General features: G+C 36.7%; 1 protein-coding gene across 4 annotated transcripts in view; it reads left to right on the forward strand.

Moving 5' to 3' along the window:
- Positions 1-16,242: 16,242 nt before the first annotated feature.
- The window catches only part of LOC111147636 (EYA transcriptional coactivator and phosphatase 4), a 65,506-nt gene continuing 63,671 nt past the window's right edge, over positions 16,243-18,077 (forward strand). For 2 of the 4 annotated variants that reach the window (XM_022503824.1, XM_022503823.1), the window contains exon 1: positions 16,258-16,378. In XM_022503824.1, the coding sequence (XP_022359532.1) occupies positions 16,258-16,378 (121 nt within the window). Of the gene's footprint in view, positions 16,379-17,748; positions 17,818-18,077 lie in introns of all 4 variants that reach the window. The other 2 variants (XM_022503825.1, XM_022503826.1) reach the window with 2 other exon arrangements.

The following is an 18,077-nucleotide window of genomic DNA, read 5'->3' on the forward strand; positions in this document are numbered from 1 at the left end:
ACACACAGTCGCTGCTTTCTCACTAGATATGCTTCTTTGTAACAATACACCCCTCAGCCTCACTTCAGGTATTGGTTTGGGTGCTCCCGGTTTGCAGACTGTCTTTCTTGTGTGTCTTAGTTTACTACTTCAGTGATTCATTGGCTTTTACTTTGGCTCCTTCTGAACTCTTGACAGCACAAATATGGTTACGTGACTTAGGATTCCTAAAACAGTCATTAACTTGGGAAAAGAATTAGACTGCCATCTCCTGGAGCTGAGTGTGGTTTTAGCTTTCCCCAAGGCACTACTCTTTGTTGGTGAGGAATGGATACCACAACACAAATGGAGATATTTTTTTTAAGGTAAAAGGAAATGGCAAATGGAGAAGCCATAACCAGGCAACAGGACCACGCTGCAAGTATGAAGGAAGCCTAGGAGGAAGAAAGTTTGAGGAGAAGTCATGAACATCATGAAAAGCCAAGGAGGATCAAAGTGAGAGTTGATGAAAAAAACACAAAAGCCCATTGGATTAGTAATTAGGAGGTGACGCTAATGACTGCATAGACTATGGATACTGGTTGAAGTAGACAGAGGGTCATTGAGGTGAGGAGGGGCTAGGAAGAACTGAGGCCAGTGTGCAGACTCTGGATTTTGCAAGGAAGAGTAAGGATAAGAAAGCAGCCGGAGGGGAAAAACAGTAACAGGAATGTTTTGGGTTTGTTTTGTTTGTTTGTTTGTTTTGTTTGCTTTTTTTCCCCAATTATCAATTAAATCTGTCAAAGTCTAGTCCGTGGCTCCTGATGAGGTTCTGATGCTCTCTTCCAGTGCCAGTTGCATGAATTTTGTTAATTTGTCAAATCCTAGAGTTCTCATCACTTTAGAGAAAAAGAAAGCTCTTTTGTTTTTTGAATCCCACAGAGTTGGTGAATTTCAGAAATGATTTAAAGAAAGAGTGTTATTTCTATTTTAGGGAAATGCTTATGTTTAGGAGAGATTATAAATGTTATACTGCAATGAGGCATCAAAAGATTTTATTTGGAGTCTAAAAATGGAATATTTTTACTTTTTACCTCCATGCTTGGTGCTGTGGTCTCAATGTCAGTGTCCCCCTAAAATGCACATGTTGAAATCCTAATGCCCAAAGATGATAGTCTTAGGGTGCGGTGCCTTTGAGAGGTGCTTAAGTCATGAGGGTAGAGTCCTTATGAATCGGGTTAGTGTCCTTAAAAAAGAGGCTCCCGAGAGATCCCTGGCCCTTCTACCATGAAAGGGCACAGTGGAAAACTGTTAGCTATGAGCCAAGAAGAGAGTCTTCACCAGGGAACTCAAGCCTGCTGGCATCTTGATCTTGGACTTCCCAGCCTCCAGAACTGTGAGCAATAAATTTCTGTTGTTTATCAGCAATCCAGCCTGTAGTATTTTGTTATAGCAGCCTGAACATACCAAGACACTTGGTTTTAAGCTAAAGTTTGTATTTTGCAAAGAATGCAAGAAAATGTTTAATGTCTGGGAAAATTTTATTCTTTATTAAAATTATAGAAAGTAATGCCTCTTGCATGCTATGTACTCATTAATTATTAATTATCTATACTTCAAATTTAAGGACAAAAATAGGGAGATTCTGTCAAACTATCAAATTCTTTACTCTTGAACCATATATTTTAAATTATTAGATACATGATTCTCAAAAACCAGTAAAACGATGCCACAGAAAACTAATAATATTGAGCAGTACAATAAAACCTAAGTAACTAGGATTAACTAGGTCAGTCAGGTGAAATTAGTGAGTGATTTAGTCACACATTCACATGCAGTGATTAACTGAACCATCCGTATGTACCTTATACATTTTTCATGCTGTAGATACAGCAATGAACAAAATCTCCCTGCTCTCATGGAGCCTACATTGCAAACGGAGAGAGAATTAACAAACAGGAGCATCTGGGAGGCTCAGTCGGTTAAGCATCTGCCTTCGGCTCAGGTTATGATCCCTGAGTCCTGGGATGGAGCCCTGAGTCGGGCTCCATGCTCAGCGGGCAGCCTGCTTCTCCCTCTGCCCTTCATCCTGCTCCTGTTCTCACTTTCTCTCTCTCAAATAAGTAAATAAAATCTTTAAAAAAAAACCAAAAACAAACAGATAAACTAATATATTCTGTGCCAGGGGAGGTAATTGCCTTGAAGTAGAATAAAGCAACATTAATGGGGTAGTAGGCAATATTGGTTGGGGTGGCATTGCTGTTTTCTAAGGAGAACAGGAAATCCTCTCTTTAACAGGAAAAGTTTGAGCAGAGAAACAGGACAAGGAAGATGGCTGGGGGAGCTCTATTCCAGGTAAAGGAAATGTCCAGAGCCGAGGCCCTGCTCTGTGAGACCTGTTGGGCATGTTTGAAGGTCAGCAGTCAGGGTTGGGTAGATGGGCCAGAGGAGCTTCGTGAGTGAGGGGAATCATTGGGAGCCAAGGTCAGAGAGATGGGGAATTGGAGTATCTGTCATGTGAGGAAGGAGGCCTTAGGGCCAGGTGAGGAATTTGGGAACACTCTAAGAGGGTGAGGTGTATGGGACACCTGGGTGGCTCCATCCGTGGATCATGTTTGTTGATTTTGGCTCTGGTCATCATCTTGGGGTGGTGAGATGGAGCCCCGGGACTGGGCTCTGCACTCAGCAGGAATCTACTTGAGATTCTTTCTCTCTCCCTCTCCTTCTGCCCCGGCCCCTGCTCTTTCTCTCAAATGAGTAAATTTTTAATATGTTAAAAAAAAAAAAAAAAAGAGGAGTCGGGTGGTAATTAGAAGGTTTTGAAAAGTTTGAGGTGGTTATTGCAAAGCCCTAATGCCATGGGGAAATCAAGCTATTCTGGGGCAAGTGTGAAACTGAGAGAGTTAAGAACAAATGTAACTTTTTTTTTTTCCTTTTTAATACATAATAAAAATAAACTGATGCACCTCGGAAATTTATGCAAGTAATAGAACTGACAGATCTACTCTAGTAAATAGGCAAGATCAATTTGTAGGGGTGCCTGGGTGGCTCAGTGAGTTAAAGCCTCTGCCTTCAGCTCAGGTCAGGATCTGAGGGTCCTGGGATCAAGCCCTGCATGGGGCTTTCTGCTCAGCAGGGAGCCTGCTTCCCCCCTCTCTCTCTGCCTGCCTCTTTGCCTACTTGTGATCTCTCTCTCTCTGTCAAATAAATAAATAAAATCTTTTTTTTTTAAAGATCAATTTGTAATTATGAGCACAGTAAGTACTCATGTAGAAACAACCAAGTAGACCCTCGTTAACCCTTTGTTAGAAACAACCTGGTAGACTGTAGTTAACCCTTTGTCATGTATTTGTTTGTATTTGGTAAACCTTGCTTCATAGCAAGTAGAATAGGAGGCACACCCTCCCCCCATCACTGACAGATTGCAACAGATTACTGAGGTGAGTGTCCTAGAAATTAATGGCATTATGACACTTTTATTGAAAAGAAATAATTACATCGTAGTGTATTTTTGTCAAGCTTTTAGGAACTGGGCAAGTGCTTTAAATTTAGAACATTGTGTACTCCCCTTAAATGTGAATGGTTGGAACACATCTAAGTTTATGCAATATTTAAAAACCTTTTTGGCAGTGAGATTCAGGGGATAGCGATCTCAATGCCTCTCTCATCCTACATTTTATAGGCTAAACAGCAACTTATTTCTGAACTTGGAGGTAGCCATCCATTTTTTTCCAGGCAGAAGTTACAGCAGGATTTTACTTTGGAAAATGAGAAAAGAGTCAAGATGGCACGTGAGCTCAACAAAATATTCAATATGCTTGATACATTCTGCCAAGATTTTTGTCAAGAGCATTATTCCCCACCCCCAGCATCTGCAAAGGACCCAACATTTCCTGAGGGACCTTAATAGATGAGACATTGAATTCCCTGCCGTCAGTGTTGCCTTCCACCTGGGAAAAAGAGAGCCCTGTAATTGAAACCTAGCATATGCATTGTCATCCCTCCTGCCTGCCCCTCTGGTGCTTTACAAATTAAAAAGATCTCTAAGGCTCAGCCTGCTTTCCAGCTGCCAGCCCTTGGTAGACATGAGGGAGCCAGAAGGGACCAGGTGGAACAGTTTTGAGTTGCACTAAACTCACAGCGCAAGGAGGTTGGCCGTAACTTCCCAATGAATATTTATACCAGCCCCATTTCTCATCTTGCTCTTTGGCATGGGTCAGAGTGCTGAGCTCCTGCTGATTTCAAGGGCCCTGCATTGTTTTTGGACCTGCTCCGTGAAGTATTATGTCAGATGAGAAATGGGCCCCGGTTCCTATCACTAAGATGGCTGGTTGACTTTTTTTTTTTTTAATGGAGACTATCATGTTATAGTGTCATAAGGATGGGGCAGTGAGGGAATTCCCTGACGTCTCCTGGCATTCCTGTTCCTTGAATCAGACACTCAACTACTGTTTACTACGAAGTGGCACTTTAATTGCTTCTGTTCAGGGCCACACAGTCCCCTGATTTGTGTATTGCCATATTTTCTTCTTTTTCTTGGGGGTTTTATTTTTGTTTGCTAAGGTCAGGCACTTATCACAGGGCTCCCTCATCATCTTTCACATTCTGATCCTTCATGGCAGGTGCTAACTTCCTTGCGTTCAAAGTGAATGGGTTGAGTAACCTCATAAAGATACAGAATGTCTTGGCGTGAAAAGGAAGAGAGTACGGAATGCCTGTCTATTTCGGGGTTATTTAGAGAGTCCTATAAACCTGAGAAGATATTCAGAAAACCGTCTACACATACATCCATTAACTTTTCCTAGGTAGTAGATCATAGACTTATATTCATGTTTCTGATTCCCAGTCTGTACTTTTATCTAATACAATGCATACTTTATGTGTATTTTATCATCACATTGCTTATGAGAAATCATTTTTCATTGTTTCTTCCTAGGACATAAACTATAGACAGTAAAATTCTTGTGAATTGTTGACTCTAAAATTACATTCTTAGGTAATTAACTGTAAATAATTAGTAAGAGCTGTGGTCACAAGAATCTAGTACAAGTTCTCTAAGCAGAAGGCAGGCGGGATAACCTCAGTCTTTTGTGACAGCAGTACCAGAAAAGAGGAGCAAAGACATGCATTATACAAAGTATGTATGGAATTCAACAAGGGGTGTGTCAGAGGCTCTTGATACATTTATGAAGGTGGGGGGAATGATAGAAAAATACAGACTGAAGGCGAGGACTGCTAGTAGCTCAATAATTATTCCCGAGGACCTCATGTAAATCTGGAGTTACACCTCTAGTGTCCTCTTCAAGATCTCTTTGACATTGGCCCTTTAACATTTTTACTGTGATTCGGTATTGAAGGCATGCTAAGAAAATTTACTGGTGTCATAGCACAAGGGAAAAATAGGTTGAGCAGCAGAATCAGAATGTAATGGGACAAGCTGAAACAATGGACTTGCTCCAACAGGATGGCATTTAGTAGGAACACACAAAAAGCTTTTTACTTGGGTTCCAAATGCCAACTGCATGTGTAGTGACTGAGAGAAAACAGGACTGTAAATCCTGACATGGGACAAAGGCTTAAGGGTTTTGTTAGTTGGGTTTCAGCATGTATTAGTACTTGAAGTGTGGTAGCAAAGCTCATGTACTCTTAGGCTAGGGTGAGATGGTTCATGGTGAGTTGCACTGCCTCTGCTGTATTTTGTGCCTGTAAAGGCTCTAGTTCAGGGCAGCCCTCTTTGGAGTTTGAAGAGCAGTTATGGGGAAGAAGGTTTCGGCTTGACCCATGTCAATGGGTTCAATTTCTTCTAAGACCAAAATTCCATGGAAACCATGTATGGAAAACGTTCTCATAGTAAGAGTGATCTGAAAATGAACTGAGCTGGCTCTTAAGAAAATAATTTTCGTGTCAACGCAAGTTTTCAAACAGACAAATCAGGCATTTATTGACAGTGTCGTGAAATTGATTGTAGTAATAGCTAACATTTATTAAGATCTACTGTTTGCCAGATTCCATGCAGTGTGTGTGTGTGTGTGTGTGTGTGTGTGCGCACATGCGCACGTGCGCGCACACGCATGCGTGTGCATGATGTTATTTAATTTACACAGTAGCCCTCCAATGGATATTATTATCTTCATTTTTGAGCCCCAGGTCCAGTGACTGGTAAATGGGTAAGACAGGGTTTAAAACCCCGGTCTGAATCTACTGTGTAAGCTTTTAACACTGCATTCACAACCTCGAGCATAAAATGAAATTTTTCCATCTGAAGACATTGAATGTCCTTTGAACCCTGAAATTCCATGATTTTAGTAGGGGACCATCTTTTTTTTCAGGGGGGGCATCTTTATTTTATACATTCATTCATCCAGTCTTTCTCAGAAAAAGGAGTTGATGTGTTTCTGGGTATAATTGATGGCATTAGCTGTTTTGATTGTGGTCTTCAGTTTTCCTGCTTACTGGAGGGAAATAATTTCCTGCTTCATTAACCATGGTTTGTAACTGATCTAACAGAAACTTGAGTCCTGTACTATTCAAATAATGCTTGGGAATTTTTTTTTCTTTGTTTACAGATTAAGTTGGGGGGTGGGGCTTTAAAAATTGGCATTTAAAGATACGCTTCTGTTTTTTGAAAAATACTTCCTCGAATGTCTTTGGTGGGGAAACCATGTTTTATCTGGATAATTTGTTAGGATCATAGTGAAGAAGGGGCCAGAGTTGCAGATCTCAAGTGTAGAGCTATAAGCCCTGGAAAGGGAAGACTGTGGAAGTGTCCAGAGAACAGTGTGTTCATGGCTTTATTTGCTGTTACACCAGGGCCTGAGGTCACCCTGGCAGACAGGTCACTTGTACTGCAAGCATTCATGCTGGCCCCAGGGACAGGCATGAGGTCACTGGCAAAGTGCAAGAACAGCTCCCATTATGCATGGCCCATTTTCTTGATACTGGTTGCTAGGGGTCTTCTTCCTCCTCCATTTCCGCTTCTCTCTGGTGGAACCTGGTTCTGACCATGTCTGGTAAAATGGGTGAGGGAGGGTCTCCTTTTTAAGACCGTCTGTTCAGGGATATAATGGATCTAGAACTACTAGAGTGATCCATATCTCCCAGCCTTACAGCCAGAGGAGAAACTGGCTTAGATTTGTAGCTATGACGGTGATTTCTTGGATTCTAAACTGAAATGTTTAAGATAGCCTGTCGTTGTTACCTGCTGGCTTTTTCCAGACTGTGGGAACTGGTACTCCATAGTGATGTGCCATGACTTTCCTCTGATCTAGGTTGACCAAGTTGCTTTATTTTCTTTTTTCTTCCACAGTGGCTTTCTGTACACAGGCAGGACGTCCTTCTCTTCACCTCCAACATATGGGTGTACACACACACACAAAACCTTCTACTCATTTGGGAGATCTAACACTGCACATACAGATGTGAAAACTTGCACATACACTCACATCAGAGAACTGATCCCTGTTTTGCTCCACCTGTCCTCTTGCTCTCTGCTAGCCTGCAGGCTCACTGAAGATACCATGTGTATTCCTAGAACTAGCTCCAGAACATAATAGATGTTCAAGCAGTGTCTTCTGAACTAGACTACACTTGACTACCTCAGATCACTTCATCTACATTTTTCCTGTTCCTATTTGTTGTTCATTCATTAGTGCTTACCAAGTAGCCTGCACAATTGTAAGTGTAGCGACTAAAAACAATGAATAATATAGAAATAATCCCTGTCCTAACAGAGCTGAGACTCATTATTGAAGTGGAGGCTAATGTTGTTATTCCTACTTTGCAGCTAAGGGGAATTAAGACTTATATTGGGAAAGGGAGTGATACGCAAAGCAAAACCTAAACTCTTTCCTTAAACTCCTTCTGGGGGCTAAAATGAAGATAGACTCTGACAGCGAGAGACATAGAGCCATACGCACATACTGTCCACTTTCTGCAAAGAGAAGAAGCTGCTGTGAGAGCAAATGTCCTGGAAAGTATTGGATGCTTTTGCATTTTTGGGTCGTGAAGGATTGATGGAATCTCAGCCAGTATGTGCAAAAGCTGTGACCCATTACCAGGATCTGTGCAGAAGGAATTATGGTTTCTGAGTTAGAGTAGACTTTGAAATACACAGATACAAACTTTGCTCTTTCTTGGGTTTCAAGAGGATTTTTTTTTAATCTGTTAGAAATAAACTCCCATCTATGCTACAGAAGATTTCCAGAAAAGAACCAAGAAACGAGTTGCATGTGGCCTGCAATTCTTAACTTTTAAGTGAGTTTTTGTGCTTATGGGTGAGTTCATTTTTTATATTTCCCCAACTAATGCTAGTATTCATGTGGTCTTATGACATAAGGACCACTAAAAGGGGGTTGAAACGGGATTCTCGGGTAGAAAAGGGGGTCACCTTTAAGTATGGTAATAACTAGTATAGATTTGGCAGAGTAGATGCTTATACTGACTTTAGGAATTTTTTGAATACTATACAAAATGTTTTATTGCAGGATTCTGCATTCCTGATTGGGTTTTCACAGTGTGACAGAATTAAAGTCACTTTAAAAAATGGGAAACATACAATGTGTGATAGAAAGAACCTGGACTCTGCCCTCAGAAAGACATGAGTTCAAATTCTGCTGCTGCTACTTTCTACCCGCGTGGTCTTGGGCATGTTGTGTATCCTCTGTAAGTCTCAGTCGCTTCACCTATAAAGTATAAGAAGTAATATGCATATAAGTGTGTTACTGAATATGTGAATTATATTCAGTAACAAATTCATATGTAGAATCTATATGAAGTTCCAGGCATAGAATGTGTCAGACTATGTGTACGCAGTGAAAACTGGTACCGTTAATCATTTTCTGCTGTTGAAGTCTATGGTAAATTTTGTATCTCGTATATTCTATTTTGTATAAAGTAGACTTAAAAAGAATCTGAAGTTTCAGAATTCAATTAATTACAGAACATGCAGAAGGAAGTACAGGAATATTCTCGCTGAATACTTTGTGGTAGTAATGTGTGTCTATTCTCAAAAGGCTCTTTTAAAATTTTAAGAAAGATCAACCCACTGAAGTGAATTCAAGCAAAGGGGACTTACTGTAAAGATTCAGATCATTGCATTTTGGTTTCCTGGAAATTGGAATGTAAAATACCAAGGCTGTTTTTGTTTTGTTTTGCGGGAGGAACATGGTTTCACTCCTCTCTTCAGTGTATGCTCCCTGTTTTCATTCCTGACTAATTTTCCTTGCTTCTTCATCTTGTATGTGGTCTAAACTGGCTGAGCCCATATACTACCTTGCAGCTTTAGTGGTATTACTACTAAATGCTTCCTCCAGAATTCCTTTGAAATCATCGAAATCCAGTTAATAGTTTCTGGGAAAAGTTGCCATATTCTGAATTCGCATTGATTTCTGTTTCATTCAGTGAACATTTAATGTACTTTAATTTTCTTTGCCCAAGATCTGCCTTCTCATTTGGATCCTAAACTCCTGGACAGTAGGGCCATGTTTTCTTCACTCAGGAATCCTAACAACTGTGACAGTACTTTGCATGTGATAAGCAGTCATTATTTTTTGATCCATTACATTAAAAATATTTTGGGCAGGTCCAGTGGGAGATAATAAAGTTATGAGCATTCATTACTTACTATAATTCAGCTTGTTACCAGGAGAGTGCTACAGATAATAGTTTTGTTTTTTTTGTTTGTTTGTTTGTTTTTTGCGGGGGGGATACTACTATTTCCCTCTTTTTTTATTCTGGTTGCTATAAAGTTTTTCTACTTCTTGCCATTTTTGGAATTTGGCTACAAAGTGCCTAGGTATGGTTTTCTTTTCCCTTTTCTCATTTGTTGTTCATTTTATTTCAAGGATCTGTGCATTGGTGTTTCATCACATTTGGAAAAATATGTGCCATTACTTATTTCAATATTATTCTGTCTTACTCTTTTGCTTCCTGATAATATTACACAAGTTACTTATACTCAATTTAATTTCCCCACCTCCTGTTTTTGTCTTGCTCTTCCAGTTTGAGTAGTTTCTAATGGCCCAGCTTCAGACTTACTGATTCTGTCTTTTGCAGTGTTTAATCTGCTGTTAAATCCATACAAAGAATATTTTTATTTAATATATTGTAATTTTTGTTCTAGAATTTTCATTTTTTGAGTTTCTGTTTCTTTTCTATATGCAATACATATAAATAATATATACGTATTATATACATAGGTGTATTATATGTATGTATATGTATATATTATATACATTTATGTATATAATATGTACACATGTGTATATAAATATATATGACACATATGTATGTATATATGTGACACACACAAACACATTTTCTGTGGGCATGTATCTTTTCCTGTAAGTTATTTCATATATTCACAATAATTTTTAAATCCTTGTCTAATAATTCTCAAACCTGGGTCATATACAGGTCTGCTTCTGTTTACTGTGTTTTCTCTTTACTGGAGCTTTTTATTAAGAATCAAAATATTTATGATATTTTGAACGTTACATACAAAAACTCAGTAGAGCCTGAAGCATACTATTTGTTTTGTTGTATTTATTTCCTGAAAAGTCTAAATCCTTTTCTCTGGCTGGCAGTTAAGGTGAGGGTCTGAGCATTCAGATTCCTCTTAAGAGTTGAGCAAGAGGGGAACTTCCAATTACTAAACAACAATCATTTTTATATTTCAGTTTTTGAATTGGAACAGTATGGACTGAAGTTTCAGATATTTTTGGTTCATGTTTTGATTTAGTACTGGCAAGGCCCTTGTACATATAACTTGGTAAATTCACTCATTCATTCTAGTATTTCTTGTTGTTTTGTTTTTATGGATTTCTCAGTTTTTTCTGTGTAAATAATTATGTTACCTGTGAATTAACAGAATTTTTTCTTTCTAAACTTACCCCTTTTATTTATTTATTTATTTATTTTCGTCCCCTTGTATTGGCTAAGATTACCAGTAAAATATATTAAAATGGGAAAAACAGATATCCTTGCCTTGGTTCTGATCTTAGGGAGAAGTAATTCAGTATTTCATCATTAAATATGGTATAAGCTATATATTTTTTGAGAATGATCTTTATCAGATATGAGGGAAATATCGCTTTTCTAGCTGGCTGAGAGTTTCCATCATGAATGGATGATGAATATTATTAAATGTTTTTTGTACTCATTGAAATAATATTCTGTTAATATATTGAATTGCACTGTTTGATTTTCAAATTTTGTTTTAAATTTTCAAATGTTAAATAAACTTTGCATTTTTGGGATAAAGCACACTTAGTCATGATACAGTGGTTATTTTATTGCTACATTTCACTTAATAATATTTTGTTAAATTTTTCATCTATGCTGATGAGAAGTATAGATCCAGAGTTTTTTTTTTTTTTTAATTGTCTTTGTCAGGTTTTAGATGAGAGTAATCCTTTTCTCATGCAATGGAGTAAAATGTGTTTCCTCCTACTTTTTTTAAAAAATAATTTATAAAAACTTTATTTTTCTTTTTTTATTAGAATTCACTAAGAAAACTATATGACCCTGGAATTGTTGTTGTTGTTGTTTGTCGTGGTTTTTTTTGGAGGAGGGAGTGTTTAATTACTAATTCAGTTTCTTTAATTTGATATAGAACTCTTGAGATTTCTTATTTTTTATTGGATTGGTTTTATAGGTTGTGTCTTTTAAGAATTTTGCTGATTTTATCTAAATTAGTGAATGCTGGGGTGCCTGGGTGGCTCAGTGGGTTAAGCCTCTGCCTTTGGCTCAGATCATGATCCCAGGGTCCTGGGATTGAGCCCTGCATCGTGCTCTCTGCTCAGCAGGGACCCTGCTTCCCCCCCTGTGTCTCTGCCTGCCTCTCTGCCTACTTGTGATCTCTGTCTGTCAAATAAATAAATAAAATCTTTTAAGAAATAAATAAATAAATTAGTGAATGCTTTGGCATAAGGTTGTTCATAATATTTTTTTATTATCTTTTTAAATATTTTTATTGTCTCTAATGGTTATCTTTTGGATTTGTAAATTGTCTCTATGATAGATTTTTCTCTTTCAATGATTTAGGCTCTTTTTTATTTCCTTCCTTTTATTTACTTGGGGTTTAATATGTTTTTCTTTAGTTTATTAGGGTAGAAATTTAGATCACAGATTTCAAACCCTCTCCTTTTCTAATATAATCTTTTAAAGATATAAATTCTCATTAGCCACTGCTTTATTCGCATATCACAAATTCTGATTTGAAGTCTTTTTTTTATTGTTTTAAGGGCTTTATTTTTTTATCAGTTATAGCTCATAACACAGCTGAGAGGAAAGTACAGAGATTTCCTATATACCCTCTGTTCCAATGCATGTATAGCCTCTTCTATTATTATTACTCACCAGAATGGAGCATTTGTTACCAAGAATGAACCTACACTGACTTATCATCCTATCTGTAAGTCCATAGTTTACTTTAGGGTTAACTCTTGGTATCGTATATGCAATGGGTTTGAACAATGTATAATGACACATAACTTTAATTATAATATACAGGGGCGCCTGGGTGGCTCAGGGGGTTAAAGCCTCTGCCTTCGGCTCAGGTCATGATCCCAGGGTTCTGGGATCAAGCCCCGCATCGGGCTCTCTGCTCGGCGGGGAGCCTGCTTCCTCCTCTCTCTCTGCCTGCCTCTCTGCCTACTTGTGATCTCTCTCTGTCAAATAAATAAATAAAATCTTTAAAAAAAAAATTATAATATACAGAATATGTTCACGGCCCTAAAAATTTTGTTTACTCTGATTTATCCCTCCCTCCTCTCTACCCTAGCAAGATAGTTTTGCTTTTCTAGAATATCATATAATTGGAATCATAAAGTACATATGGCTTTTCAGATTGGATATTCACTTAGTAATATGCAGTGAAGATTTCATGTCTTTTCATGGCTGGAAAGCTTGTTTCCTTTTAATACTGAATAATGACCCATTGACTCTATATATTAGAATTTATCCATTCACCTAGTGAAAAACATCTTGTTTCCAAGTTTTGATGATTATAAATGAAGCTACAATATACATCTGTGTGCAGATTTTTGTGTGGACATATATTTTCAACTCCTTTACATAAATATCAAGGAGTGTGACTGCTGGATCATATGGTAAGAATATGTTTAGTTTTATAAGTAACTGCCAGAATGTCTTCCAAAGTGGGTGGGCTCTTTTGCATTCCCACCAGAAATGCAGCAGTATATGGGAGTTCCTGTTGCTCCATATTCTTGCCAGAATTTGATGTCAGTATTCCAGCTTTGGGCCATTCTAGTAAATAGTGAAGTGTTATCTTATTGTTTTAACTTGCATTTCCTTGATAACATGTGATGTGGACTATCTTTTTATTTATTTATTTATTTTGTCATCTATACATCTTCTTTGATGAGGTGTCTGTTGAAGTGTTTGGCCATTTTTAAGCAGGTTGTTTATCTCTTGTTGAATTTTAAGAGTTCTTTATGTACTTTGGATAACAGTCCTTAATCAGATATGTCTTTTGCAGACATTTTCTTCCAGTCTGTGGTTTGTCTTTGAATTCTTTTGACATTGAATTTTGAAGAGAAGTTTTTAATTTTAATGAAGCCCGGCTTACCAGTATTTATTTTTCAAGGATTCTGTCTTTGGTGTTGTATTCAAAACTTACAGTTTTGCATTTTATGTCAGTCTATGATCAATTTTGAATTAGATTTTGTGAAGGGTATTGGGTCTGTGTCTAGGCTTATATTTTGTGTGTTTGTGTGTGACTAGTTGTTCCAGCACCATTTGTTAGAGAAACTGCCTTTGCTCTACTGTATTCTGTTTGTTACTTTGCCAAAGATCAGTTGACTACATTTGGGGTGATTTGAGGTGTTTTCATTAGTATTTTGTCCTAAGTACTTTCTAAATTCATTGGTGATTTCTACTTTGACTCATAGGTTATTTAGAATTGTGTTGTTTAATTTTCAAGTATTAATGATTATTTCATATATTTTACTATCCTTGCTTTCTAATTTAATTAATTATGGCCAGATACTATACTCTGTAAAGTTTAATTTAAAATGAAATGATACTTACTTTATCCCCTAACCTTACAGTCATCCTGGTAGACATTCCACGTACACTTGAAAATAATGTGTAATCTATAATTATTTGGTGTTAGTATACTCTGTCAACTACAGCATGTTGATGACAGTGTCTACTTTTGCAATTGGTTATTGTGTAAGGAATGTTATAAAATCTCCAAATATGACCATGGACTGCTAGTCAGTTTCTTCCTTTAATTCTGCTTAGTTTTTCCTTTATATATTTTTAAGCTCAGTTAGTAAGTACATGCACATCTAAGGTTGTGAAGAATTTATCATTTCTTTCATTTTCTTAATCTCTTTGTATCTGGTAATATTCTTCATTTTGAGGACCATTTTGTGATATTATAATAGCCCAGACACTTATCTTACATTTATTATTTACATGTCATATTGTTTTCCGTTCTTTACTCTGAACCTAGTTGTGCCTTATCACTGCTCAAGTTCCCAGAAGGCAAACTCTAACATAGGGATTTATGTGCCAGGAGTTTATTGGGTTGTGCTTCCAGTGGTAATATTTTGAGGGGAATGATGGAAGCATGATTAGACTGAGAGATTTTGATCTTCAGTGCAATTGCAACAAAGGTCCTAGCTGATCTTATGGTGGCTCTAGACACAAGTGACATTCTGGGTGAGGGTAATACCTTTATACCCCTTCATGGTCGGTCAGTAGGTGAGGGTAAGTCCAGAAAGGGTGTGATTTAGGGCAAAATGACTCTCTTTAGTTGAGACATTTCTTGGAAAGGAATTTAGTTGAGAACTGCTAGTTGGTAACACTACCAGCATCTATAGGAATGAATTTTTCTGGGCAGTATGCCATAGTATCACAGTGTGTCTGTATTTAAAATACTCCTCTTGTAGATCCCTAATAGTTGGGCTGTGGTTTTTTAATATACTCTGACAATCTCTGTCTCTTCATTGAACTGTTTAGTCCATTGATATTTAGTGCAAACATTGATATGCTTAGGTTTGAGTGTGCTGTCTTGCTACATGTTTTCTGTTTTTCACATATGTTCTTCCTTACTTTCTCTATTCCTGGTTTTTGGGGTTAATCAATCCTTTTAAATGTTTTATTTTAACTTTTCTATTGACTTTTTATTATATCTGTCAATATTTTTTCTTATTAATATTTAATGTTAGTTATTACTTGAGGAATCCTAAATGTCTTCTCCAAGCATAACATAACATCACATGCCAAATGAAAGAACCTTAAAAGAATGTAATTTTGTCCCACTATCTTTGTGATATTGATATATATTTTGCTCCTGTGCTATATTATAAATCACATAATGCAGTGTTGTGGAATTTTTTTGTTTGTTTGTTTGCTTGTTTTTGTTTTTTGTTTTTGCTTCATTTGGCAGTCTTTCATGAAAAAAAAAAAAAAGAGATAATCTTTGTATTTACCTATATATTTACATTTCTGTCACTCTTCATTCCTTCCCCTAGTTCTGAGTTTTTATCTGGTATCTTTACTTTTAACAGAAGGTCTTCTTTCATTATTATTTTTATAGGATAGCTTATTGGTGATAAGTTCTCTCAATTTTTATTTATTTCATGTGTTTTCCTTCTTTCATTGAAGCATGTATGGCTTATTTGGACTACTGTAAAATTCTGCTTTTTTAAGTTTCTGTTTCCAAAGAGGGTCAATCTTTTAAGAGTCTCAGTTTTATTTAGGGTCTCAATTCCAGCACATTCCCTTATGTCAAACTGTCTATTCCTAAGTAGATATTAAAGGTGTAACAACTCTAGCCCTCAGTCCTTAACATCAGTTTTCAGCTCTGGATCCACAAGGTCAGCTGGAAGTTTCTGTTCTGACTTTGTTTGTACTTTACTTCTAGCTATTGATTTCTTTGTCACTGGTGGCTGAGGACATCAAATTTTAGGGGTTAAATATTTTCAGCATTTCTACATGTTTATAATAGAGATGGTCAAGGTAGGAGGGAGGGTATCCCTATCAACTTAAACAGCTAAGATGACAGAATATTTCTTCTGTACTTTATTATACAGAATAGTTATAGGATTACAAATAAATTATGAAGCTCAACTATCATGGAAGCTGTATTTATTTATTAATCTTTAATGGACTGTCATGTTCATCTAGCTAACAAAGAAGTCTTAGCTTTTAGTCTCCATTCTTACTGTGAGATCACATGTGTGCTCAGTAAAAAAATATATGTCGTTTTTTAAGAAATCATTGCTGAGATTTTAGTTTTTGCTCTGCTCTTCCTGCTCTAACAGGTCTATGGAAATGCAGGACCTTGCAAGTCCTCATCCTCTTGTTGGAAGTGGTGATACTCCTGGTAGCTCCAAACTGGAGAAGGCTAATCTCAGCAGTACATCTGTCACCACAAATGGAACAGGAGGTAAGTGTACCACCACGGAGGCACCCAGAATCACTTTTCAATGTTTGCTATAATTTCAGATGTTAGGAGTCTACTAATAAATAAATCCTTATCAGCAATAACATAATCAGCATTATGTCTGGGGACGATATGGCTAATAGATTATTATTCTGCTGATTATCTTGCACCTCCTCTGTAGCTGGAAAAAATCAGAAAAAGTAGATATCCCTGAACAACATTTTAAAGACTTTTAGCAAAGCTTCCTTTTTGTATTTGCCCTAGGAAATATTTCAAAACAAAAATGTAGAAAATGTGGCCAAAAGGATTTACACTCTGATCTTGTGTGTGTGTCAGAGAGAGAAAGAGAGATTATACTAGTTTTTGGTTTTATTCTGAATTGCAGGAGAGAGGCTACCCCAAATTTTTCTTAAAAACCTTTTTTCTTAAGAGGTTTGAGAATAGAAAAATATTTATGTCTGCTGCACTCTCTTTTCAAGGAGATTAATACCTGATGTATTTAAAGTGGGAATTAAAGTTTTTTCAGATACTTTCTCATTTGATTAGCTTATAATCATGCCATAGCATATGGTAACAATAACAGTTATTTCAAATATTCTGCCCTACTGATTTTATAATATGCATTCAGCCATCAAAAGATATGGTCTGATTTTTGCATCAGAATATGTATATGCATCACATACCTATATATATGATATATATATACACATGTGTAAACTACTTTTTAAATTATTCATCATTTTGAAGTTTTATCTATTTTAGTCATTAGAGAAAAAGTATATGCATTTGTTTTAATTTATAAACTAATAATATTATTAGATAACAGCATTTGCCACATCATATTTTCTTTTAAAATTTCAATAAGTATTTATGAAATTGACACACCTCTTCCCATTTATTTTAAAATAACTGTGCAGTCTAAACTTTTTCTGTAAAATTGTATGCATTGCAATTTGCCTGTATTTAATAATGTTTTGCACCAAACCCTTTGTAGATTAACATTCCCTTGTTTATGATGTTTATTTGTCTCTAAACATGCATCTATAATTTTAGCTATTTAATTATGGGAGTGCAAATTTTTAAGATTGTTTAGTGATGATTTCTGGTGTAAGGACATTTAGATTTAAACTTTAACTTAGATACATGTAACAAGATTTTTAAAACCTTTGGAATCAAATCTTGGAGTTTCACTAATCATCATGTATATGTATTTAACGGAACTAAAACAGACCTGATAAAATAAAGGATAAAAATCATACAGTGCAGTTATGATTTTAGCTAAAAGGTCAGGCACCAGTGCAGGCATTGAAGACTATTCCTGCACACTGAGCCGGCATTCGGACAATGAACCCTTATACTGTTCCTGTTCCCAGGGGACAACATGACTGTTTTAAACACTGCAGACTGGTTGCTGAGTTGCAACACCCCCTCTTCCGCAACAAGTATGAGAGATGATGGTACACTGCATGTGTTTGGGTGTGTTGGTATTGCCCTTCTGGTTTGCTTTCTGTGGCTCTTTCTGTTTGCATTTCCTTTTCTGTGTTAGGTACTTGTAACAAAAAAGGAGAAATAAACATGACTTTTTGTTGCTTATAGATAATAGTTGACTATGTGTTTTCCTTACCAACTAGTATTCTAATCTTAGATTCCTTAAACCAATGGTATTTTTTCTTACATTGGTTTATAATGTTGCGCCAACATA

This window comes from Enhydra lutris, unplaced genomic scaffold (genome assembly GCF_002288905.1).
Source record: "Enhydra lutris kenyoni isolate GAN:26980312 unplaced genomic scaffold, ASM228890v2 scaffoldscaffold17, whole genome shotgun sequence".
NCBI classification, from domain to species: Eukaryota; Metazoa; Chordata; class Mammalia; order Carnivora; family Mustelidae; genus Enhydra; species Enhydra lutris.